At 40.6% G+C, this 27,805-nt stretch overlaps 1 protein-coding gene across 12 annotated transcripts in view; it reads left to right on the top strand.

The window, feature by feature from the left end:
- The window catches only part of LOC117423382 (tumor protein 63-like), a 62,863-nt gene that overhangs the window by 20,562 nt on the left and 14,496 nt on the right, over nt 1–27,805 (top strand). For 7 of the 12 annotated variants that reach the window (XM_034039032.3, XM_034039034.3, XM_034039033.3 and 4 more), the window contains exon 4: nt 22,773–23,030. In XM_034039032.3, the coding sequence (XP_033894923.2) occupies nt 22,773–23,030 (258 nt within the window). Of the gene's footprint in view, nt 1–14,236; nt 14,432–22,772; nt 23,031–27,805 lie in introns of those variants that run through there. The other 5 variants (XM_034039038.3, XM_034039039.3, XM_034039037.3 and 2 more) reach the window with 2 other exon arrangements.

Genomic DNA, 27,805 nt, shown 5'->3' with positions numbered 1-27,805 from the left:
GCTGAGACCCTTTCCAACAAGAGGCACTCAAGTTAAATATAAAATTATATATATATTCATGCTTTATCGTTGGTAAAAAATAAAATTAAAATAAAACAAACATGCTTGTAATTGTTTTTGTCAATTTGGATGCGTGCAATAAGAATAGAAGCTGTATAAACTCATGCAACAGGTTGAGGTGTTGTTGCACCATCATGGAACAGAAGAGTTGGTTTCTTCAGTACTAATTTGCCTACTGTGGATAGCAGTATCATTTTACATGACAAAATTCAAGCATGTGACTGCTCTATCTAGTCTGTAAACGTTATTAGATGCCACCCCACCCACTGCATCTGAACCTCTTGCTTAGAATCGTTTGCCTTTTCGTTGGAACCCTTTCTGTTGTTAACCATAGCCGGTACATTTAAAGGGGATTCACTTTTCGAATACAAACCAAACATGTTGGTAAGTCCCTGAAGATAAAGTGTCCGTTGGAATTTCATAGTCAAGCTTCACAGTTCTGCAATGCAGATTGTGGGGTTCCCCTGTTCATGCATTCACTCAGCCAGCCCAGGTGCCTTTCCTATTGACGTTACCACCGTCACCTGCTGTGCTTCAGACCAATGAGAGCTTGAACGTTGTTACATCTTTCTGAATTAAAGCTTTCTCCAGAAACAGTACAAACAAGTTGCTGAAAGAAGAAGAGGCTTTCATAAATAGATGAATTGAAAGGCGACCAGTTTGGGTCATGATGCTAACATCTCGCAGCCTCCAGTAATGGTGAAAGAAAGGAAGAAAGAGTAGAAACACACTCAGGAGCCCTGGATAGACTGGCGCTTGTTTGAGCCCTCCTCTCCTTACAAGGCATACTTCTTCTGGAGGCCATACAACTGAAGTATAACGTTTGGCTTGGAGATATAGGAATGGTTTGGGGACCTGCAACAGAAAAGGAGATGGGATTTGTCAATGTAAGTTTTACTTAGTCTTTTTCTCAAGAGTAACCTAATTTCTATAATATGAACTGTAGTGGTTAGTGTACAGGGGAAAAGCACAAAGTGTCTGCATATTTTAAACAGAGGTTTAGATAAAGAGGAACGCATCTTCTGCATATATCTAAAATCTAAACGGAGTGGGGAGCACAAAATACTGTGTATTCCAGGATTTTCAAAATAATTTTGTTCAATGTGTTGAATATTTTAAAGGTAGAGTATATGATGTAGTTTGAAGGTTATTTACCCTGTGAGCCCAATGAGAATATATGTAGGCATTTCCTGTAAAGCATAATTGATTTGAACACCATGTGGAAAATAGCTCGTTTAGCAAGCGCACATTCCTGTAATGTACAGGGCACTTTACATTACAGGAATGTGCGCAGAAGTAAAACTGGAAGCGTGCGGAAAACACAGTAACCAATTCTACTTTCTGATTTACTGCCAATTTCAGTATCTCAGTGACAGCTAAAATATAAGTAAAATCTTGCTGCAGGCTTAAAACAGAACAAATGAAGAATCTGAAAAGGCTAGTATCAGACTTTATGGAAAGCTGTACTGTAAACGAGGCACCGTTAACTACAGCAAACCCTTATAGAAGAGGTAGAGAAGCACTGATCGAAGCTAGATTTGAAGCATTTTCCCTTCAGGGGAGGCATATCGGTATGTTCAAGCCAACCCATTAATCCACTCCGCCCCCACCCCCTCTCCTGCCCTCCAGCACTAAGGCGTGATCCAGGGAGCATGCCAGCAGTAGCAGCAGCAGGAGCAAGCACAGTAACTGAGTTGGCTGTTGGCAATTGTAGAAACAGCCTTGCTTTCACAGTATGATTATTAAAGCACTTGAGCTGATGAGCATCCTTTTGAACAAACCTTAAACTGGGCATAGCCCTTTTCTTTTCTTTTCTTTTTTTTATAGGCGTGCCTCTTTATTGCTCATTAGAATACAGCTTGCAGTTCAGTGCCACGGGGGACATGTTTGTATTGTGTAGGGTTTATGTTTAATCTGAAATACCTTCTCTTGTTTTTCATGGCCGCGGGGCAGCAATTTAAAGCAGCACCTGCCGCCCTGCTGGAATTTCAGCGCTCGTCTGTCAGTGGGTGTCTGCTTACTGAAGGAGGAGGAGAGGTGCACAGGGCAGAATAACATGAAGGAATTTAGCAGAAACGGTGGCAGGGGAAACATAATATCTTCTACAAACAGCTGATTTTATAGGAAGATAAAGGACAGATCAGCTGAGCGTGGAGCTCGGAGAATGCAGGGACGTTCGTTCGCCCCTTTGTTAGTGAGCCTGTTACTGGCCTTTGAAATAGTTTCATAGCTTAGATTGTACTTTTCACTGACAAAGTGAAGATGCAGTTATCTCGGGCTGCAATTCCACTTGAGATTGGAATCTCCCCTCCCAGTACACACGCACTGCCCTCCAGCAGTGATTACGACACTCTTAAAGCTTATATACCCTATAATGTTACCCTACAAAAACACCATAGGTATTTAATGTAGGTGCTGTGCTCATTTTTAGAATCTTAATCTTTTTTTTTGTCCTCCTTTAGAAAGCAATCATGCTGATAACACTGGAGAAAAGCTTCGACAGGTTACCCGCACTGTGTCCCAAAACTTCCTGTGCCGTTTATTTTTTTTTACATTTTTAGGGAAGTCTGTGACAATGAGCTGTGGCTTGGTATTCTGATAGACATAGTTGTGTGTAGTCAATTATGAATTAGGTTTTAGAACCAATAAAATCAAGTGCCAGCTATCCAAAAAGAAATATACTAGAACAGTAAAGGACAAAGGAACTGTACTGTAAATAACTAGAGTGGAGATCTGGGAATGGTTTATAATAGTCAGGCACTGTGACTGGGGGAGCCTCATTGCTTATGGCTTTTAATGCTTCTGTGTGTTCCGGAGCGTTCTGAACACTTTGCACTGACAAGCCTAACGTGAAGACCTGACTTGGGTGTCGTGTATGTGTGTTGTAGCTTTCCTTTTCTGCAAACAGCTTTCAATAAACAGGTCCCTCTTTCTGGGGCTGCTGCTCTGACCAGTCACTTGTTGCTTTTCACTGGTTTTAGAAACAGACCTGCATGGGTTCAGGTGGGGCTTCTGTTTTCAGGACTAAGATAACTCTAAGAGAGCAAATTCAGGAGTTTCCGTGGAAAACAAATGTAGACAGGCACGCGCCACATTAGTTTATTGGCCTGCTGACCCGAGTGTAGCTGTCTGTCTACCTGTAGCCAGGTCTGTAGAGTTCAAAGAGTAGATGTTGCCTACTAAAAAGATACATACTAACAGCCCCCCCCCCCCCCCCAAAAAAAAAAAAAACAACTCTGATATTTAAAATGAAAACCAAAAAGACTTTCTCTCTTTTAAAATTCCCTCATGAGAACCTTTCAATCCTAATAATAGTAATTATTATCAAAAGAAACGTTTTTAGTTTTATTTTGTTAATTTTCTTGTAAACCAATTCAGGAAATGCATGGTTTTTTTTAATGATTTTTTTATGATTTAGATTTTAGATTAACGTAATGCTATACCTGGTTGCTGTTGTGAGAAGCCATTACAACCCCAGTCACATGGTTCAGAAGGTCCACTGGCCTGATTCAAGTCTCCTTTCCCAGTTAGATCCCCATAGTGGGGAGAATGGTGTGCTGGACAGGGGCGAATGTCCTTTACTCGTTCCCAAACATTTCTTCTGTCACGTTAATTTGCCACGAACCACCGGGGTGCGTAAAACCCTTTTCCTTGCAGCGTGAAAGACCTGGGCGGAACCTCGCTGCTCCACACTGCCCCACCAGCCCCCCAGCCCCCTCCCCCTCCCCCCTGCAAGAGGAAAAGCACAGCAGGTGAAAACCTTTTGGTAGCAGTTTTGTTTTCTACAGTCTATAGTGTTGCAGTATGTCACTACTCATCCTTAACGATGAAACATTCAGTAGGGTTACATTTACAAATACTTAAGGGGCATTGAAGCAGACTTTCAGTCAAAGCGTTGGTCATTGAATTTGTAACATTGTTTTTTTTTTTGTTTGTTTGTTTTGTATTTCTAAAAGTATGTTAATGTTGTACAGTACTGCTCAGTTTCCTTTTGTCCATTTAACTTTTAATAAAATATCGTGGACAGATCACCTGCTACAACTGGAGGTGTGTCCTGGATTACTGAATAGTTCTTCAATAAATGAATTACTCCTCGTCATTTTAACAGACATAATTTTATCTTTACTAATAATGATAATAATGAAGCAACTCTGATGAAATAATGATCCTTGTGGGCAAATTCTGGGTAAGTTATATATGTAAAAGCATGCCGTAGTGAACGGACTAAAAGCTTTCTCAAATAGCTCATAGCGGAGGCCAAGCCCCTATGCCCCCATCACACACTAACTGGTTTTACATTGATGTTTTCTGAGTTTCCGTGGAAACTGGGCGAGGAAGTGGATTCCTCTTTTTTACCATGCTTGCAGCCTGGTTCATTGGAGAAGTCGTCACAGAGCTACCTCTCAATAACAGCAGGGGCAAAAAGCTTTTGTTACCCCGAACCTGTTTCCTGGTTCAGTGTTGTGAGAAATGTCAGGTTATGTTGTAAGGTAATATCTCTCCCCCCAAGTTTAAAACCCCTATGTCTGTCAGCATTTGGCTGAACAGGGACCTCCCCAGACACGGGGGTGGAGGGGTGGGGGGAGGTAAGGAAAACAGAGAGAAACAGGTGGAACCGCTTCATATCCAGGGTCTGGGGCCATGCATCTTCACAGCATTTCAAAGTGCTGCAGTTCAGAGGGCCATAGTTTCAATGCATTTTCTCCATTCTTTAACTCTTATTTTGTTTTTGTTTTTTAAAGGAGAACTTGGATTATACTCTATTACTTGTAAAATCAATCACTCAGTACGTTTACATGACAGTGTTTTCCGAAAACGAATGTTTTCGGAAAACTGAATCAGAAAATTGATTTTCTTAAAATGTCACTTTTCTGTGTTTACATGATTAACGAAAGAAAGTCTAATTAGAATTCAACTGTATACATGGATTGAAGTTTTCGGAAAACGCAGGATATTTTCGCATGCAAAGTACTGTAGTACCCTAAGTACGATTTGAACAGACCGGACATTTTCTCTGCGATAGAACGGAGACCAATCCAAGTGTTTTATCGAAATGTCAGGTCTTAAATTCAAAGATTACTATCCTATACCTCTTTTCAGATTCCCCACAAGGTGCAATCAGCCTTTCCAACAGCTCATCCTGTTCTATATTACCAGTTTCTTTTGCAGACATTATTTTAAATTATCACTATTTTAAAGCTGGAAAACATGTGCTGCTTCAGTATGGGCTATTAAAAAAATACATACGGACAAATATTACTTTATCCCTAACTTATTATTTATTTATTTATTTATTTCTTTCTTAGCAGACGCCCTTATCCAGGGCGACTTACAGTCGTAAACAAAAATACATTTCAAGAATCACAGTACAAGTATTAATACAATTACGAGCAAGATAAAATACAATGACTTCGGTTCTAGCAAGTAGCCTAAAAGTATATGACAAAATATGATTCAATGGAGCAAATGGATCCATGCAGACTGACTACATATTATTTTCTCTGTTTTCTAAAACCACGTGCAGGAATGAAGGTCACAGTTTGCACATGTGCAGTACGCTATCAGAATAAGTTTTCTGAAAAGTGCGTTTACATGATATACATTTGGTTCGTTTTTGGAATTGAATAGGAAATTTCTAGGTGCTGTTTTCCGAAAACTGACCTAAGGAATATTCCGATACATTTTCTGAAAACTGTGTTTACATGATTTTTGATATCGGAATTCTTATGTTCATGTAAACGCACTGATTGTTTTACTCCTTTCAAAAAATGTTGTAAACGCTTAAAAAAAAAAAAAAAAAAAAAGGCTAAGTTTTAAAAAAAGTTAAACATTCAAAAAAAAATCTAAACAATACATTTCAATGGAATGTTGTGGTTTTGACAAATACTGTCAACCTGCATTTTACTGAGCTTTTATTTTTTTTGGGTGGCATTTTTACAAATTAAATGATCGCATTGTGTATATTTGTATTTCAACCCAAACTGCAGTTCAACTAGTGTTTAGAATTGATTATTAGGTACTGTGTGTGTGTGTGTGTGTGTGTGTTTTCCCTCTTCCTGGAGGTCTTCAAGGCTACCCTGTCATTTCAGATCACGGGGCTACTGTATTTTGTCACAGCAGACTTTTAGTGGCTTAAACATAGTAATGGGGAGAAAGATGGCTGTCGAAAAAAGCAATCAAAATAAATAAATACTTTCATTAGCCTGGGCAGGTGGAACTGTTGACTGTTACCATGACATCAAACAATCACTTATAAATCTGAATAAATCGAAAGAAACACCAAGACCAGTTTTTCTTTAATCTTTCATTACCTCTTTTTTTTTAACTGCATTCTAATAGCTTTATCATTTTCTTTTGTTTTTTCATTTTATGATATAAACAAAGAATTGTTTGTTTATTTAAATACAGTATATATTTCCATATATACTCTTCATCTACTTCAGGGTTGACGATTTACGGGTGAGTGGATCAGACATTGGAAAGATACCTTTTTTTTCTAAACCTATGCCTGCTGTACTGTTCTTGAATTTTATATTCGATTGCTGCACCCTTTAACGAAAGATACAATTCCAGCATTGGCTTTCCATTCAAAATGCTGCAGCTGGTTTGTCCTTTTCTTCTGCACTCCTCACTCTCTGTGCTTTTCAATGCAGGTATTCCTGAAACCCCCAACTTGCAATTAACTTGCGCACTACATCCCTGCAATAAACTCAGCCAGTATAATGCAGGCGGTTTGTTCAGGTGCAGCGTGCAGAGAACCTCTTGTTGATGTGATTTTAATTATTGCATAACAAGTAATCCACTTGTTGGACCACCATCAGTTTTTCTCCCTCGTCGCCCTATTGGATGTTGATTGGGGTGTCCTTGCTGAGGAAGGAAAGCTGATACCATGTCGTTAGGGATCAAATGCAGTTTTCAGATGATTGGGTGTTGGAGACATGTGAAAAGGATTTCTGGTGGTCTTAAACCTGTGTCCATTCCACACAACTAAAACCGCTGTGTCAGCTTTCTCAGACTCGACTCCTTTAATTATGAACATCTCTCGAGTAACACCAAGGACTGGACATATCTCTTATCAGTGTAAGGATGTACAAACAAGCGCCTGCATTATACTTTGCTGGCAGCAATATGCATCCCTTTGAGGGATAACTCATTTATTTCTTCATCCTGGAACTGGAGGAGTTAAAGAGTGTGCAAGTAATGACTATTTATTGTTTCCTTTTGAAGTTTAAAAAACTGAGCTGAGATCATATTTAATTACCCGTTCTGTCATTATACATCATACATGACAAAGCCTTGCCCATAGGTTTTGGTTTAGTGTTTCTTAGTTTTGAGTATGAAATAGAGTTGGGCTTTGAGACTGGTTGAGTTGGTATAAAGCCAAACAGCTTACCTGAGAGCTGCAGTAATGGGGTTGTAGCCAAACTCCCAACATATGGTTTACTGATAGACTGTTCTTTTGAAATAGTAGGCTGGGTTTAATGTTTACATAATTCTCATATATATTTGTTTCCTAGACCGATCCTAATCCATGCTCTTTCAGCTTGACATTTTAATAAATGATCATCTGTCAAATTTTCACAAAGCTGCCCGCGTGGTTACCATGAATTGGCACAGTTGCTGGGTGAAGAAATTGGCAAACACTGGATAAAAATACAAAAGATGAATTATCTGTTTTAACCCTGTAATGCCCTAGTAGTTAGCATGGAGAAAATCTTCTGTGTTTGATGTACAGTAAATATTCCCCAGTCCTGGTACCAAACACAAAATTAGAGATTTGCCAGCAACTGGAAATGTATTTCCCATGTGTATGTTGGCTTTTGAGCCTGGATTTATAAACAAAGTATTCTGCAGAAGGTGGCCCAGCATTGTGTCTTACTGTATGTGATAGATTTCCAGAAATCTTTTGACAAAGTCCTGCATGAAAGATGAATTCTCAAACTGAACGCAGTAGGGATTCAAGGAAATGCATGCATATGGTTAGGGAGTAGTTAACATGTAGAAAACAGAAAGTACTGATTAGAGGAGAAACCTCAAAATGGAGCGAGGTAACCAGTGGAGTACCACAGGGATCAGTATTAGGTCCTCTGCTCTTCCTAATCTACATTAATGACTTGTTAAATTTGCAGATGACACAAAAATAGGAGGAGTGACAAACACTGTTGCAGCAGCAAAGGTCATTCAAAATGATCTAGACAGCATTCAGAACTGGATAGACACATGGCAAATGACATTTAATAGAAAAAAGTGTAAAGCACTGCACGCAGGCAATAAAAATGTGGATTATAAATGCCAATGGGAGATACTGAAATTGAAGAAGGAATCTATGAAAAAGACCTAGGAGTTTATGTTGACTCAGAAATATCTTCATCTAGACAATGTGCGGAAGCTATAAAAAAAGTCCAACAAGATGCTCGGATATATTGTGAAAAGTGTTGAATTTAAATCAAGGGAAGTAATTTAAAACTTTACAATGCATTAGTAAAACCTCATCTAGAATATTGTATTCAGTTCTGGTCACCTCGCTACAAAAAGGATATTGCTGCTCTAGAAAGAGTGCAAAGAAGAGCGCCCAGAATTATTCCGGGTTTAAAAGGCATGTCGTATGCAGAAGAATTGAATCTATTCACTCTTGAACAAAAAAGACTACGCGGCGATCTGATTCAAGCATTCATAATTCTAAAAGGTATTGACAATGTCGACTCAAGGGACTTTTTCGACCTGAAAAAAGAAACAAGGACCAGGGGTCACAAATGGAGATTAGATAAAGGGGCATTCAGAACAGAAAATAGGAGGGTTTGTAAACTTTCTTATGTTCTTATGTTCTTATGATAGACCAATGTGAATTAAAGTGTTCACTGGTTCCTCGCAGCTTGGGTCAGGTTTGACACCTCTTTACAAGCACTTCTCTTCATCATGCAAGATCTCTGTACACGGCTAATTGTAAAATATCCAAGCACTTTTCAGAAAAAAAATATTCTTTAATAGGGCCTGAAGTAATGCAATGGACACAGTATTGCGTTGTTTTATTAATTTTACATTCCAAAACAAGTAAAAAGGGTTATAATAATAAAGGTGCAGTTGGCTCAGTTTAGGCTGTGTTTAATTCCTTGTGTGCGGATTTCATGATTGATGCTGTCCTGAGGTTAAGGAATGTGTGTGAAACCCTGTTTATGTGCCAGTGCTGGATTTTCTCAGGGATGCCATTGTTTTTAAAGAGCAGAAGTGTCCCATGGGACTGTCACCTGTAGCGTTTAGGGCCAGGCTTGTTCACACAGTGCTTTCTGCCAGTTGCCCTCCAGCAACTCTTGATAGCATCACTAAACCTTAAACAAAAGCTCTCACCGGGGAAACCGTTGACAGAAGTTCAACCAGCTAATTTAACTTTTCTTAATAATTGTTGCTGCATTCGCGGTTGCATAACACAATGTGGGAACTTGGTATTTGGCAAAACCACAACTGTATATATTTTTTTGGATTTACCTGCAGTGTTTTATTATTTGATCAGTCACTCAGTTCATCCATTTATTTGAAATATAATCACTTGCCAATTGGAGCGCTGCGTTTCCTGCAGGAGAACTTTATGCTGTGGTAATTAAAGTGACCCCGGACCTGTCTGCACTTATGGGACCAGCAGCAGGTACTGCAGATAGCATCGCGTCACTCAAAACCAAGAAGCAGCTATCATTAAAGTTTCAAATCCATGCCTCTTGTTCAAAGCATTTGTAGCTTCTGTCAGTGCTGGCGAAAGTTCCTGTGGCTGTAGGAAGTGGTTTTCAAGCTTGAGTAGCACGAATCGGGATCGCAATATGGTGTGTGTGTCATCACGGGGGGGGGGGGGGGGGGGGGGGATGGACCGCAGGGGAAAGGAAGACCCGACATTCAGAGCTTAGGAAAGGGAACCAGTGGCTCCTAATGTCACTCTGACACTCTGCAGGCGTAAGATGAAATGGCTGATTGCGAGACGGGGAAAGAAAAAAGATAAACACCTTTGTGAATGTGACCCCTGCTGTATCTGTGTCTGAGCCACATGCACCCAGAGGGGATTCTGGAACTCTGCCAACAAGTGTGCCATTGTGGCCAGGTTTATTGGGCTTTGTTGATACAATGCCATAGTATTGCACCGGTGAATTGACAAACTATAGACGACATTGTGATGCATTTGGAACGGATTGACTTGATCTGGTTTGTTTGCAGTATAAGCTACATTTATGAAATCAACTCATTTTATTAAATTAGAAATAATATGTGTTCCATGAAAAGCTTCATTACAGCTGCCTGTTTTAGGAAAATGTGTTTGTTTGTACCTGAAATAAAGTGGATTTATAAAACATATTAACGTGGGATAATTTTTTATTAAAATATATACATTCAATACTATGTGCATTCAGCTATCTTAACACACACATACACACACACAAAGACAAGTGCCTTTGGGGCTTAATGTTTGTCTCTCTGTGACATGGCTCTAAAGAGCTTAGATAATGCTCCTTGGAATTGATTAATGGAGAAACCAAAAGCAGCACATTAATAGCATTAAAAGCCTTTGGAGAGGAGGAAAAAGCATTCTGTTTTTATAAGTGCTTTCATTATCCTTTTAAGGGTCTTGCCTCAGTCCTTCCTCTGTTAGGCTGCTGTATATTAGGAACACATACCCGGAGGGGTAGGGTGTGGTGTGCTGGGGGATTGAGGTTCGTGACTCCTGGCCTCAGGATATCCAGGCTTGTTTGTGGTTGTTTGTCTCCCAGCAGGTGATGCACGTTCTAATGGAAACTTTGTTGTTTCATTATTGTGCTCCACCCAACTGCCTGCTAACGTGCCATATCAACAAGGCCTCTGCATTGTGGCGACAGACAGTTCTCTCTATATTGGGTGACACAGCAGATCTCTGAATGGTTTAACACCACAGTTTTCTCTAGAAGGTGTGTGTGTGTGTGTGTGTGTGTGTGTGTGTGTGTGTGTGTGTGTGTGTGTGTGTGTGTGTGTGTGTGTGTGTGTGTGTGTGTGTGTGTGTGTTAAACACGCTGCAGCTCTAGCGTCAGCAATGCCCTGGGCCCCTTCAGTGTGTGCCACTGTTTAGATAACTCTGCTGAACACTCTACTGACACCTCTGAAAAACTGCCTGCTGCCTCAGTCAAAGTCGAGAGGTTATTTTAGACCCGTGTTCTTATTAATCCTCCAGTGGCAGCTGCCCGAGACAGCTCGACAGATCTGAAAGAAGAGTGGATTGATTCGGTTCTGTTTCCACTCTCTCTTTCTCTGTTTCTTCAGCATTATCTAAGGTATTGGGAGGTGGGAGATATTAACTCTTAATAAGCCCTGAGGGCCGCTGTATAGACACAAGGCTTAACACACATGGATCTGGCGTGTGGACACATTCTTCAGGGATCACAGGTCAGGCAGGGAGAGAGCCTTGCCTGGTGAAGGCACACTTCTTCGCAGGGCGGGGTGCCTCTCCAGGCTCCTGTAAAACTCAAACGCTGGGCTTCAGACTCTCCAGGACACCTGGCAGGGCCAGGGCTCAGCAAGAACATGCCACAGTGTGGAATCTGGGGCTGAGATGCCGTTAATGTTTTTAACTGGATTCTTTTGTCCAGAGGAACTCTTTATTTGCGTTAGCAAAACCATGAATGTCACCCCACCTTCCTACTTTGTCTTCCTCTTTCCATCTTGGGATAAAAAACTAAAAAAACGAATGTATGTTTAAAGAAGTACACGCTGGAATGTCGAGGTTTTTCATTGATTAAACTAAATAAATATGTACTTTGTTGGGTAAAGCCCATTAGTTGTCTGTTTGGGTGTGTTCATTGGTTACAGTATCTATCTATAGATTTTCAGCATTTCAATAAAATCAACTAATTATATTTCATTGTTAGCAACTTTTTAGAAAAACTACAAGGGCCTGCTAAATTGCGAATCTTTTTTTTTTTTTTTTGCATCTCCAAAGTTGCAAATATTTGTATTGCTCCAACCCACAGTGAGTTTTAAGCACCCTTTATATATATATTGGTTGTACTGTATATTAAGTGTGTAAAGCCACTGGGCATGCTTATTGATTGTGGAGGCCAATTGATTTATGTTGCTCGCAGGTGGTCGCCGAGGAAGAAGGCATTCAAATATGCAAAAGAGATGCTTGTTTAGTTTGTTGACGGTAAGACCATCAGTTAAGAAAAAGGCGAAGCCAGCAGATAAAGTGATGCCCTGGGGAGTGGTGTTTCAGCAAGGAGGGATCTAGGGGCCAGAAGAATTTTATCTGTAGCCTGTGCCGTGCTTCGAGATGGCAAGATGCTGTTATTTGGGGTTAGGGGGAATCGCCCTAAATATTTTAAAGATCAATAAGGTCGTATAACCAGTTCATAATCTTCCAAGTGCCTTTGTGATAGGAGAAGCTAAGGATCATCTTTCGAAGCAAAAGCAAAAGCATGTTTTCTGAGAACAAGATTTATTTTTCTTGTTAAACGTTTCATCAAGGAAGGAGCACTTCAGTTATTGTTCTGAGTTGTTTCTAGGTAGATGATTGTTCACATATTTCCTCTGCGCTCACTTGATTCAAAACAAGGCCCTTGGAATGTATTTCTTTTGTTTGTGTGTGTTTTGCTTTTATTGATTTTCATGACATGTTTCTTTAAATAAGCAAAGAGAAATATTTGATGAATACAAAATTATTGTTATTTAAAAGAGTAAGGGTGCCTCCTAGAAAAGTTTAAGAACATAGCAAAGTGTAATAAAGCATAGGTAAGCTGTGTAGCAGAGATGTACAGTAAAACAGATTAATAAACATGGCAAATCAGGGTAAACTATGGTACATGCACAGTATAAGCACTGGAAAAGCATGAGAAAATTCCAATGGACCATGCAAAAATACTGTGTAAACTTGTATTCGTGTGGTTGTAGTAGATCTACAACCACCAGATCTTTTAAGAACATAAGAACATAAGAAAGTCTCGTTTGTAAACTTTCTTATGTTCTTATGTTCTTAAACCTTGTAGAAGAAAAAAGTACAGCAAGTGAAACCAGACGCTGCATTACGGTAGGTTATAAATGCATTTAAGAGCGTCTGGATTTTAAAATGCTGGAGATATAAAATAACAGCTGGTATTGAGCTTTATAATTGAATATAGTTTGGAATGATTCATCATGTTTTTGGGATACTTGTCCCAGTAGAGGCTTGTGCACGTGTGTACACTCATATGTTTTATGAATATGCAGTGAATTAGTTATGAGTGACCTGCTTTCTTCTTCATGATATTAATGGCCCTCATTTTCTATTTATCCGGGAGATGCATGTTACATATTTGCTTCACTTTTTATATGTAAAAAAATAAATAAAAAAGATATTCAGTTGCTTGTTGTTAACCTACCGGTATTTCATTTTGCTGCATACCAATATCTATAAATTTGAATTTATTTAGATGTATATGGATATATGCTTACAATCTGAACAAGCTCAAATGAGAAGCATTAAACTTACGTGTTTGTGGTTTTTTTTTGTTTATTTATTATAATCACATCATCCCACCAATGTATAGATTTAACTAGGCTTAATATACAAAGAATATTTCCATTGAACCTATTTATTGGATTTCACGCACCTTGTAAAAAAAACTGAAGGTGTTTTGTATAACAGTGTGTTATGCACTTTAAAGAAAAACAAGTGTAGGTAAACTTGTTGGGTAAAAATCCATCTTCAATTATTAACTTTGTACCCAAAAGAGGTGCCCTTCCCTTATGATGCATCCTAAGGAAAACCTTTGTTTTTCATATGTGTATTCTAATGAATTTGTTTTTACTACGAAAAGTATCGATTTGCAGGAATCAGGCAAAATGTATTTCTGTTGCAATTCAGCTTCATGAACTTCAATCCAGTCTAGCATTGCATTGGAAAACTGTAACCTCTTTGGATTACAAAGTAAATGGTAGAACTGTAGTTGTTCACAGCTTTGAACCACTGCTCAATGCATATTCATATTGCTTATGGAGAAAAACTGGGAGGAGGGGAATAGGGGCAAATATTACAGTGGTGTTTTTTAGTGGCAGGACATTCTAAGCCTTTAACAGGGATGGGAGAGGCCTAAGGTGCAGTGAGGAGGCAGGTGAGAGATTGGACAGGTAAAGAAGAGCTAGTCCCTCCCCTTACCTCTACCTGGGATAGGCTATATAAAGGAATCTCTTTAAATGCTCTGTAGAAACACTTTGCTAGTTCCATTGCACCTCTGTCAATCACACACCCAGAGACACTGATATAACTTGATAAACAGGGGACTGGAGGAACTGAACCCTGGAGCCAGAGGAGCAAACAGCAGCTGCCCTGCTCAACCTAAGAGCTAACATGTTGTACCTGGAAAACTCCGCTCCGACGCAGTATAGCGAGGTAAGAAAAGGGGTTCAGCGCTGCTCCGAGTGGGGGATATGACGCAGTGTTCCTGGGGATTGTACTTGTTCTCAATGTGGATTGTGACTCCGGATGGAATTTGCAAGTAAAGCTGAGGCCCTACTATGAAGATTAAAACTGGTTGAGATACTTAAAACTGGTTGAGATACTGTATTAGAATTTTAGCTGAAAGTGTTTAGTTTCTCTCTCTCTCTCTCTCTCTCTCTCTCTCTCTCTCTGTATATATATATATATATATATATATATATATATATATATAACTGTATGTTAGGGACTTGAAAGCATGAATGTTTAAAGTTGCATGTGTGGCTTTACAAGCATCAGCCTCATAATTTAACAGTATACATGCTTTTCCAATGTGTGGAGAACATCTCCATTTAATGTCTCTTACGGTTTTAACAAATGTATGTAAAAGAAACCTAACGCTAGAAATATGTGCTTTAATAAATAACACAACAGTTCAAATACAGACGTACAGATATTGCATGTATGTAAAAGTAGGTCTGCTGTACGTTATGCGTTTGTAGAGGCATTACTTTTTTATTTGTTTATTTAGCAGACGCCTTTATCCAAGGCGACTTACAGAGACTAGGGTGTGTGAACTATGCATCAGCTGCAGAGTCACTTACAATTACGTCTCTGCCCGAAAGACGGAGCACAAGGAGGTTAAGTGACTTTCTCAGGGTCACACAATGAGTCAGTGGCTGAGGTGGGATTTGAACCGGGGACCTTCTGGTTACAAGCCCTTTTCTTTAACCACTGGACCACACAGCCTCCTATAATTACCTTTTAATAACGCTCTCTTGCGTAGACCAGATGTAAACACCTTGAATGGAACGGCATACGTGTACACCAGTCCTCACTGGCCTGTGTCTTTTAATCAGATAGGCAATCTGCAGAAGAAATCAAAGCTATTGACAATAAACAATGGTGATTGGAATCTTCTGGAAAAAGGTGCAACTCCAGGGCAGACCTGGCAAGCTGAGGGCAATTACAGTAGAGCCCATCACCAAACTGGTGACCTGCTCAGCAAAACAACTGACAAAGAAAAGCTATCTGGTCTTAAAATGGAGGCTAGGCATTAACATGGGGCTCTTGCTGGAGAACCCAACAGCTGTTGCTTCATTCTATTAGTTTGTTTGTGTTGACATGATATTCATTATTGATATTTTGAATGTGCTACTTGTTGATTGTATTGTAGTGTGTGGTTTGGTTTATTTATTTATTTTTTTCTTTATGTGGTTTTGGCTTCGCTTAATATATTATAATCCTATATTCTATAATAATATATAAATCTTTTATATTGGGTGGGTCCTTTGGGTTCTGGTATGTTTCAATCATAGTAGTTTTTGATCCCCAGACCCCTTGTTATATGAAATCCTAACTGCACTCTTAAACAGTATATGTTTTGTTGCCATAATGCCTTGGATCCAGACCTAGAGTAGCTGTGACTGCTATATAAAATGGATCTGAAACATCAGAAATAAACTTTAGAAAGTTGGAAGACTTTGAGAGATGCGCTGTGCTTTTTGTTCAGGTTGTTTGGACCCTAATATATTGTTATTGTATTTGATTGTAACACGGCATACAGGTAGGCAAATACTGCGGTTTCAGAGATCACTGAAGATGCTATTTGCATTTTGGCATGAATAGCTAGATCTGCCAGCGAGGACGGGCGTAAAAGTGCCCTGCTGTGATTTTTTTCTGTGATAGCAGAGAGAATTGGAAGAGCAAAAAAAAAAAATACAAATTTTAAAAAAAATCTGAAAATGTAAAGCAATAGCAGCAGTTGTAAATGCAATTCTTCAGTGAGCTGCTGTGTTGTCAGGACAGGGCTTGTGTTTTTAATATAAATGAGGATTGGGGATCATTTGCTTTCAAGGTAATATTTTTACTATAGGTAACAGTTTTTTTTTCTTACCAAACCTTCGCTTCTGAATATCTTTCCAAAATGAAATGTCGCTTGAAAGCTAAAGATGAAATAGGTCATATGTTTGTGTACATGTTTGTCGTGTTGACAAGTTAGAAATAGCCCTAAGCGTCTAATCAGGATCAAAGCTGTGTCTTTTACATTGAGAAGAAGGCAGGGGGAGGGGAAGGGAGGGGAGGGTCAACCTGTCTCCCACATTTTGGACTGAAAGGGTAGGGTAGTTTGGTTGTCATTGAACTGTGTCCTAAAGCAGCAGAAAGCTGTCGCAATTCTTCCAGCATACTGGTCTAGTTTGACTTTACTTGACACCACATTCGGTGACCAAAGTGATTGGAGAGTGATGAAGGCCAATATTGTGGTTTTGTGTTTTTGTCAACTAGGCTCTCTTAACAAGGTTGTTTTGAGCTGTGAAGTAACTATAATGTGAAATGCACGAAGTTGACAGTAAAGGGATGCAATGCATTCTGGGAACTGCTCATTCCAAAATGTCGTGTTGGGCGTAGACCTGGGGATTGAGTCTAGGATGAGTCCCACCCTCTGCAGTAAATTGCAGAGAACTGGTAGCTATAAAAAGCAATGGAAATGTACCATTGTGTGTGTGTGTGTTTTTTTTTAAAGACCTGTATAGGAACCTGTGTGTTTTAGAATGGGTACCATTTGGCTTTGAGATGGCACCCTTAAAAGTGATAATGTAAAGAGCCTTCCTGAATTTATAGTGGCCCTTATGAAGGATGCAAGGCTGTAATCGGAGCACAACGTCATATTTAAAACATACCGGTGGACAATACTGTATCCAAGACAGTAAAAGAAGAGATAATGCAGATAATGCAGATAATGCAGGCCATAATGCAGATGGTCTCATCATTGGCCTGGATACAGGCATTCTTGTCACACCCTTGGGAAAAGTAAATTGTTGTGAACTTGATAATTACTACCTTCACTGTTTCTTATTACGATCTGCATTGTTTCTCAGCCATTTAAGCAGGTGCAGATCTGGGCTCTGATTGTCTTCAGTAGGAGGGCGTGATCATTTTAACACAGTTAAATTCAGTGAGACTTGATAGGTAGAGCCATGAACAGTCACTTCACTTTATTCAGTTTTAAGGCAATGGCCCTTGGCTCTTTCTTTAACATTATTTGCCCATCATGTTTCATGATGTCTGATCAAACTATTCCAAGAACAAAAAGAACAAGCAAACAAAACAACAACTCTGGGCTTAAACCTTGAGTGTTGCCACGTTGATAGTACAGTATGCAGGGGTACCTTTAGTTCAGTTCACCCACCCCCCACCCCCCGCCCCGGACCCTGTAAGACAATGGCTGACATACAGGATCACTCTCTTCTCAGTGTTCAGCACTGTTCAGTGAAACACAGTGTTCTTTATTACAGCTAGCTACATTTAGTCTCCTGCTTTCCAAAACACCCCCCAAAAACTGCAGAGCGAGGTCGGCACACTGGGGTAGGTGAGCCAGTCAGTGGAGCAGAGAGAGAGATCCGAACGCACCACATGTGTGTTTCCCCAACGTCAATTACTCACTTTATTATTTTGCAGACTAGTATTGCAGTCTTGATAACTTGATAACCAGCCTTTTTAAAAAGCTGCTTTTATTTATGAGAAACCTCCCCAATTTGATTGTGTGTAAAGTAAAAGGGGACAGATCGTTATAACTCTAAAGTTGTTGTGTTTTAAGTAATTTAACAGTGATCAGAACAAGTTGTTTTAAGATATTTTTGAAGTAAAACTGTAAGTAACGTGACGCTACCGAAGGCATTTCATTTTTCCTTTGTTCTGCAATCTTGACTGGGTATGATGTTTTAGGTAATGGACCTTATTTGTAGTTTTGGTTACTAATGCTGGTGATCCATTCAAACCCTCCAGTCCCACCACACACACACACACACACGCACACACACACGCACGCAGAGCAGAGACACTCTACCCTCATTATACAATGCATAGGACGGAACACCACGGAATGACTATTTATCCCCCAGGGTCTTGCACAGTTCCAGATGGTCTTACAGTCACTCTAACTGCTTTTAAGACCTTGGAAAAGTTCCATGTAGAATTGAAACGTGTGTGTTGTTTTTTCTTTGTTTGTTTGTTTTGTTTTTTTTTTGCCATTTTAAAACCACTTTAAAAATAGAAATAAGTAAACAAATGCAGTGTGTTTTACTGTAGTGTGTCCATGATTAATTTGCACATTTTCTATTTGCACAAATGTAATTATTGGTAGTAAGGTGCTGTAAATATCTACAGCCCCACCAGTGTACATTTCCCTCAGTTCAGTGGGGATGATTATTTATCTTTGTGTCACTGTTTTCCTTGATACAAGTGGAATCGGACATCGAAGTGGAAAAGGAAGCAAACTGATGTTTGATGTAATTTCCATGTGTGTTTTATACCATTTCAAAGAAATGAGATATTAAAATTGGCTGTTCTTTCCTGCCTTTCCCCTCCAGCATTTACATTCTTTCCATATGATGCTGCTGGAAAAGGTGTGGGTTATTCCAAGATTTCCCATAGCAACTGTTCGCTGTAGTTTAACTTGCATGTTATTAGTAGTTTTAGTATTACATACTGTAATTGTTATCCTGGCAAGGAAAATTAAATAAATAACATCCCCATAATTACAAATGAAACCTAGCCCCCAGCCTGGGGAGCATGTGGTGGGTTTCTGTGCTTCATTAGGGTGGTCTTAATCTACTGTACACGGTATTCCATGAAAACGTAGTCTTACTGCAGCAGGAGAAACAGGCCAAGCTCACCTCCATTCTGTCCCTGAGATCCAGCTGCGGTAGAAGGATGGCAGCACTGAAACTGAGATAAATGTTCAGTGCTGCTGAACTGCCTCATGCACCATGCACATTTGCCTGATGGCCAGTAACCTCTGCTGCTCCCAGGTTTTATCCCCCCAGCAAGAGTCAATTTACTCTTATACCATGCCACTGCAGTAAGGAGGAGCTTTGGGGTTTTTCTCTCTCTCTCTCTCTCTCTCTCTGGGTGTTTGCAGGGTTTCAACACACATCACTTACCCTTGCTCAATACCCTGATTTACAATTCCAGTCTTCACAGACTGGCCCTGGGAACTGGCCACTCTTCCAATGGTTTACTGGCAGGATGTTGTTTTTTGGTTTTGGAAAGCCACCATAGCGTGATGTACAGGACTGATTTATTTAACAGAATCTTCTTTTTTATCTGAGGTCCCGAGGCAAAGGGTTTTAAGCTATAGAGCGCACACTGTATCAAAACATAGAAAGGCTAGCCGCTAGGAACTGCCCCCATACCCTTCACAGTACGTCTGTTTTATCAAAGAAGACAGGCTGTGGATTGATCTTTGCTGCAAGGCAACTGTAAACTATGCACAGATATCTGAAAGAGGAGCCAGGGTGCTCTTAATAGAGCAGCTGTACGATAGTGGAAGATCAACAGGAGAAACATCTCGAGAGATTATACAGCATATTCATGGACATCTGGCTTCTATGGAGGTACCGGTGTACCAAAACAGGAATTTTGCCACTGTAATGTTAGTACAATTATCTTTTGATGCCACAATCTAATCTGCAGGTTTGTGTACAAAACAAAAGTTGTAACTATGGGAAAATGATGTTCAGACAATAGCAGGGGATCTGGGCATTGTATATGACCTGTTTCAAGCATTGTTTTAATATTGATAGTGAGGTGTCTGAGGTGCTGTCTTCCTTCATTGTTATGCTGAGCGACAAATATGTTCACTTTTAATATCATCAGGCTTTTGATATGTATGTGCTGTTGTCATTAAATACATGTAAGCTGTCAGTAATACTTAAATAGTTCATTCTCTTTCACTGTGTGTGTGTGTGTATATATATATATATATATTATACATACAATTTAATACACAGGTATAACTTGCTGTACCTGTATATTACATTGCTAATCCCAAAGAGTTGACAATCCCATCAACTCCTTGACAACAGAATAATGATGACAACGCACGTACTGTCCACGTGTTCACATTTTCAGTACCTAAAATACATGCATACAGTATTCTTGCTTTTGTTTCTTTGGAGCAGAGGACAGTGCATGATCCTAGCACTGGCACAGCACAGAGTGGGGCGGTGGGAACCCGTCTGGCATTAAACTGCCATGCTGTTGTGAAGAGAATGTAGCTACGTTCCATGATAAGCTTGAACTTCCTGTGCAGGGATTAAAAGTATCTTAGTTTTGGTCTGAGCATAAGAAGCGCTGGTACTCTGTACAAGTAACCTTTACATTTTATTTTATTTGCATTGGACGCAGAATTGGTTTGTGCTGCCTGAGCGGGACCTCCCATGCGCCACCATAGAAGTGAGGCACGCACACATTCACTCTTCTGTAGACATGATAAAGCTGCCTGTCACACTTTGGGGACTCTCTTTAAATCATTACAAAATACATGAAGGCATGAGCCTGTGCCTTCTCCACTGACAGCCACAAGGCACAGGCCCACAGACAAAAGAAATTCCAATGCTTTCCTTTCTGAAGTGCCCCATTGTTCCCCTAATTGAGACATTGTCTGGGAGCTTGTGCCTCTGAAAGCATGATCTTCCGACTGGGAGTGGGCCGTGAGGGTGGCGGGTGCTGGTGCAGGGATTGTATCTCCTGAATACCGCACACACACACACACACACACACAGCACTTACCCTCGCTGCATTGTTTCCTATTGGAATCTAAAAGCTTTGTGACTTTGTTCAGGGGCTGGCTCTTGGCTCTTGGCTCTTGGCTCGTGGCGCGCACACACACACACACTCGCTGACCCTAATCTCCAAAGAATACAAAACTGGGTCTGCAAGCCTCTGGCATTGTCTTGGTAGTGGTGGGTTTCTAGACACTCAGGTGTGTCCGTGTCACCTGGCAGAGTCAGCACCTGACCTGGGTGTGGCCTGGACAGCTCCAGGCTGTCGGTGCTGTACAGAGGCTGAAGAGATTAATAGCTGTTCGATGGGGCCACAGAGACAGGGCACCCAGTTCAGGAATGCGTTCTTAGACATGGAATGGAATGACTGCTAGCAGGGGGGCTGCTCTGGGCGGACGTCCACATGCTTGACTCCTCTGCTGAAGTGGTTGTCACCTTGGTTAACGGCTCCTGTTCCTTTTGAATTTGCTGTGCAAGACAAATTGGTGGAATCGCTGGATGGATTCTGTAGACTCGACAAGGTTTCACCTCTTGCGCTGTATTTTCTGAATGCCACAAGTTAAACGTCAGCCAGATTGTGTCACAAAGCACTACTTGAAATAATTCATAAACGGCGTTAAGGTGGCTTAAGTTGGCAACCTTAAGTTTGCTGTCGACACAAAGGACATTTACGTTGGGCATACTTGAACAGTAATTGGTTATGCAGGAAACATTGCAACATAAAATCATTGCAAAAAAAACCATTATCGAATCAGAGGCAAGATTAGAGTCTGTGTAAGCAGGGTAATTTTTTAGAAACGTCAAGAGACCATAATTGAAGATTTGATTATATGCTGTCACAGTGTGTTGCCATGTGTCAGCAATGCAAAGGGAATGGGTTCACTGTACTTTATGTAGCTGATGGGAGGTACTGCACTGTAGCAATTTGCCTTTGTGAATTAGGTGACCTTTACTCCAGATTTGGTATTAATAAACCTGAAAGAATCCTTGGGGTTGGCTTTCTCATCTTGTAGAGAACATGTAGTGCATAGTGTATAGCTCTAGTAATGTCTCTTTAGTTTTCTATTAGAAAAACAAGTGTCAAATTGCAGGTACATGTTTTTATAACTATTTCAATGGAACACAATAGCTAAGTTGATCAACCAGTTTTGTTTATTTTAATCTGTTCTGAACTCGAGCCTAATAGTTTAAAGACCATGAAACGCGAGTTGGGTTGATTTCCCTGAATGTATCCCTGTTTACAGTCAGGATGTATATAAACACATTTAAGATGTCTTCCTTATCTTCATAATCATTACTCAAGGTTCCTCATTGGAAACCGATGGAGCTTTAAACTCGAAGAGCTTACCGCAAGCGCCTGTCCTCCCGCAAGGCAGCGCTGAAGTGTCACCTGACATAAAATAACTTGTTCTGATACCAAAGCGAGATTAAGAAAAGCACACGTGCCACTGATGAGCGCTACTGTGTAACCGCCAGTCTTAGATTGATGGTTTATGCAAATTTGACACAGCTACTGTAAGTGTTGCTCCTCCTACCCAGTTTTTTCTTTTTCATTGTTTTCGAAATCCCGCTGGTTCTTAGTCAGCCACTCTGTGTGTGTGTCTCTCTTTCTCTCTCGCTCTCTCTGTGCGCACTATGTTTCAGCCCCTGTTCTAAATTCCGCTGGTTTGTAATCAATTCCCCCTCTCCCTCTCCCTCTCTCTCTCTCTCTCTCCCTGTTGGCGCTCCAGTCACAGTACACAAACCTGGGGCTCCTAAACAGCATGGACCAGCAGATGCAGAACGGGGGCTCCTCCTCCACCAGCCCCTACAACAACGAGCACGCCCAGAACAACGTGACGGCCCCCTCTCCCTACGCCCAGCCCAGCTCCACTTTCGACGCGCTCTCCCCATCACCAGCCATCCCCTCCAACACAGACTACCCCGGGCCACACACCTTCGACGTCTCCTTCCAGCAGTCCAGCACCGCCAAGTCCGCCACCTGGACGGTAAGTGCCCAAGCCAAGCTTGACTACATTTATTATTATTATTATTATTATTATTATTATTATTATTATTATTATTATTATTATTGTTATTCTTCAATGGCTTTATTAAACAGGAGCCTGAGAGACCTCACTCGTGTATGTTTACAGCCTAGAATGAGAGCACTGCAGCGACGCATAGTGGGGTTATTTATACATGTGAAAGTCTGTACTCTTCGCCAGGGCGTGAGACTTGTTCATTCTACTCGTTGAGCTGGCATGTTAGGTTAAAGGAGGGAGTGGAAGGGTGACTGACTCTCATCACAGCGCTGAGCAGGGACCGGTTGTCGGTGTGTGGCAGTTTTTGGAAAGATGCCACGCAGTTGAGGTTCGAGAAACCGGCGCAGCAGGCTGCTCCAGTGGCATCGATAAACATTTTTCTATAGCATTGTTTGCGTTGATGAATTCCGTAGACGTCACCAATACAAATTGCAGCTGAAATGCGTTGCTCTTGTGTTGTGCCGAAGGAAGCAGAGAGAGAACTGTGTGCACTTACTGTAAATAAAAACTAAATCACGTAGGATGTCTTTGCTCTACAGTGCCCCCTACTGTTAAAGGTAGATTTGGCATTGTTACCGAGGCTGCAAGGCAAACTACCGGTCAGAGCTCACAACCTTCAAAATTCAACCTGTTTAGTGAGAGGGGGGGAGTTTTATTATTATTGTCTGTTTTTGTTTTTTTTGTTGTTCATTCATGGGCAATGCATTTTTAATCATTAGATTTCCGATTTAATGTTCTGTAATTGTTCCAAAAGCTACTGTTGAAAGAGCCCTCCGTGTATTGCACTAAGATAATGCACACTGAATGAACAGAGGGATTAAATGAGACAGGAGGACGTTTAGGGCGATACTGCAATCATCGTCAGTGCTCAGTGTGGGATAGTGACATTCACCCATTTCCCACACACACACACACACACTCCCATCCTTTCGTTTTTACTTCCAAAAAAACAAAGTGCTGTCAAACCTGTGATTGTTTCCAGAAGAGGTGTGAGCAGCCACGCCTGGCTGGTCTCGGGTGCACTATCCCTTTTCTGAAGCCTTGCTAGGGGTTTGTTTGTGTCACTGAACTGTATAATGACAATGAAAGCATTGCTGGATACACCCAGGTTCAGTACAGGTGGTGCTTTGTTTTTATTATCTTAACCTTATAGCTACCTCCATGTGTGTGGGTTTGTTTTGTTTTGTTTTTGTTGTAACATTGTATTGGTTATACAGTATTTTTATAGAGGTTTTTCATTTAAAATAATAATGGGAGATATAAAATCCAGTGTGATCCAAGATTTCTAACATGCTAAAGAAAACACATTCCTTTTCAGTTGGCTGGATTTCTGTCTTGGAATAAAAAACATGTATTATTATTATTATTATTATTATTATTATTATTATTATTATTATTATTATTATTATTATTATATACAGGGAGATTCAAAAGTTCACTGGACAAGTGAGTAAGTTACAGTATCTGTAACATTTTTTACATTATCCATTTAATAGATGTGTCCTGTGAGTTCTGAATCAGCCAGCATATAAAAGAGTCAGAATTGACCATTTCTACCTAAAAAAGGGCTGCAGTTATTCCTGTTCCTGTTATTCCTTACTGGTGCCCTGTTTAGGGGGACGTCACTTCCTCAGCTCTGATGATGAAAGAGCAGCAAGGCTTTAGTGCTCCTCTGAAGGTTCTTGAGAGTGGAAGCTGGAATTGGTGATCTCCTCCTTGTTTTTTCTGTTTGAATCTAATCCTTCTCCCACTTCTACCTTCTCCAGTGTGAGACTCACAGCAGACTGACCGCACCCACAGGGCCTACTCCCCTGTCCAATTGCATTCAAAAAGAAAAAAAAATCACATGGTTTAAAATAACAGAGTGTATGCATTGGCAACAAGTCAGTGTAGAAGAGGTTTCATATTACCTGCCTTTCAGTTTGTTTTCGCATGGCTGTCTGAAAACTGTTTTACATCCCCTTTCTGCTGTGGTAAGAGTGGCTTGGTTTTAAACTAGGGATTCAACTATGAAGTGAAATGCTGTTCTACTGGACTTGTACTAAAATAGATTGGATAGTGTCCTGATTTTGAGCACCATTCTTCTTTAGGGCCCTTCCAACAGAAAAAAGAAAATTAAATATAATTGACCAGTACTTGTTTTGGGGGGACAGGAGGCAGATAGGGTGTGGGGTGGTTAAACAGACAATCATTGGTCAGATGCATTGCCTGTTCTGAAACAGTCTGCATTTTGCAACTGCATGCTGTTAATGGGTTAAGTGTAAGAGAATCCATGGTGGATTCCACCGCAGGCGCAGTGGGTGGAATGGTGTGTTTGGAGATGAATGTTCTTGCAAGAGGCAAGACGGAGCTTGCATGTGAACATCTGCACCCATCCCATTCCGCACGAGATGGGGCTGAGACTTGTTTGTGTCAAGAAACCTGTCCCAGCTTGTCAGCCGCAGAAGAATGAGCTCAATCCACGCAGTCGCAGGGAGAGCTCCATGAGATCTGCCGCACTGATAGGGACATGTTTTCCTGGGTAATTCTTTTGAAAAGCCAGTTTTCAAACAGGTTATTAAAAACCCGAAACTTTTAATGGGTAAAATTACTGGTGCTGCACAGCACTACTGAAGAACTTGGAAAAATAGCTTGGGATAATTAAAAAAAAAAAAAAAAAAACATTTTAAAGTGATTCATTTATATAAGCAACAGACTATAATGTATACACTAAATAGCATGCTTCCAAGCAGAGACGTTTAAGAACTAATAAACACTCACTTATAAATGGTGTATTTTTTTCGGTATATGAAACCGCTCTTGCCGTTGTCGTTTTGCACTGAAATATTTGAATCTGTTATTTTTGGGTTGGGCATTTTTATTACAATGATAGCAATCAATGAGTTCATTGTTGATCCCAAGATACTGTGTGGCGCTACATTCCATTACAATGCAGAAAAAGAATGAGGTTGTTATTCTGCATAAATAAATACCGTGCTGAATGTATAGCAGCTGATGTGGTATCTCCTGAGTAGTTGAAATGTTTAGTAGTAGAACACTAGACAGACGAGTCTATGGATTCGGACGAGACTCCCTTAGAAGAATACAGCCTGAAAAGAGCAGCCAGATAGAGCCCTTAATAGAGACCATGCGTGTTGAGGAATGGTGTTGAAAATCCACCCTAACAGACACTCGCTGTGCAGTGAATCCACTTCAACCCACAGTGCACCTTACCCTTCTGGTGTCATGATTACAGGATTTGAAGCGGGTTGAAGGGGAGGAGAGGGTCTACAACTTGTGTGCATCCGTTTTTTTATTTTTTTTATTTTATAGTTTTTTCTTTATTATTATTTTTATTCCCACTCATCAACGCAGTTCTACGTCGGGAACCGCTATGCAGGAATTCTTCTAATAGTTTTCAAAGAGATTAATTGTAAAAAGTGACACATGCATGACATGGCGCTGGGGAGCTTCTCAGTGCTCATGATCTAGCTTGTCTCATGTTTGAATGCAGAATGTGTTCAAGCCGTAGCTTGTGAAACGCTGCCGTACCATGCTTGAAGTGTGCTCTATCAGTTCTCTAGGAGATCTTGTCAGGTGCACTGCTATGGGTGTTTTTTTTTTGGGGGGGGGGCATCTATCAAGTCTTTTGCTGAGCAGATTGTCCGCTCCATGTACCGCAGGACTAGGTACCCCATCTTACCTAGATCTTTCGGGGGTCCTAGAGTGGAAACACTTGTACAGTACTTTTAATTTTTTTTAATTTTCTTTCGAGAAGTTACAGATGCCTAAAAAATAAGATTACCTGGAGTCAAAGTAATGTGCTTGTCGTGTGGTTTTTAATGTCGGTAGGCAGGTGTGTGTGTTTTTTTTGCAGTTTAAAAAACAACACAGACCCACTTTTGTGTGTGGCAGATGAAATACGATTTCGGAGAGGCTGTAGACATGACACTACTTGCAAGGTATGAACAAGACAAGACCAGAGGCGCCAAATAAGCTTGCTTAATGCCTGGGCTGCTGTTGGGACTTGCCTGGGCCCAGTGCCCGCAGCGTTCGTCTGGAAAAAGGGAATGCTGCAACTCGTTCAAAAACTCCGCAAGAGCAGACCTGTCTGGGGGGGGGGGGGGGGGGGTGTTTGATGTAAACAGGAAAATTACTCACCTTAATGATGTGTTTTACTGGCAGTCACTGAGCTTTGATAATCTGATCAGGTACGCTGGGGTGTCTACACACACCCTTTCACTGGGAAAGAGGGGAGGGGGGAGAACATCAGCTTTACATCTTAGATTTTATCCCCGAGGGGGGGGTCTATTAAATTGCCTTTTAATAAGCCTATGAAAATTATCTTTTTTATTTTTTGACTTCTGGGCAGAACTTTAAAATGGCTCAGTACAGCAGTCTCTAGGGATTGGGATACTCTCCTGCCTCTTCCAGCTTGTTTAATACTGCAAGTTCAGTGTCGTGAGGCTAGATGTAAAGCTACAGAAGCCAGTATTACTTGTTCCCTTTTGTTTAGTTTTTTTGGTTTTTTAATTTAGTAATCGCCAATTGATTGTACCCTGTTTTTCTCCCAATTTGAAATGTCCAATTGTATTTTAGGCTCAGCTCACCACTACCACCACTGCACTGATGCCAAAGTGTGTGCCGTCAGCCAACCACTTCTTTTCACTCTGCAGGCCCGCCATGCAGCTAACCCAGAGCTACAGCATCGAAGGACGACGCAGCTCTGGGCAGCTTACATGCAAGCTTGCAGGCGCCCC

The sequence above is a fragment of the Acipenser ruthenus genome, chromosome 17, assembly GCF_902713425.1.
Source record: "Acipenser ruthenus chromosome 17, fAciRut3.2 maternal haplotype, whole genome shotgun sequence".
In the NCBI taxonomy this organism is placed as follows: Eukaryota; Metazoa; Chordata; class Actinopteri; order Acipenseriformes; family Acipenseridae; genus Acipenser; species Acipenser ruthenus.
The sequence above is the reverse complement of the archived record's forward strand: the minus strand, read 5'-3'. Positions and strand labels throughout refer to the sequence as shown.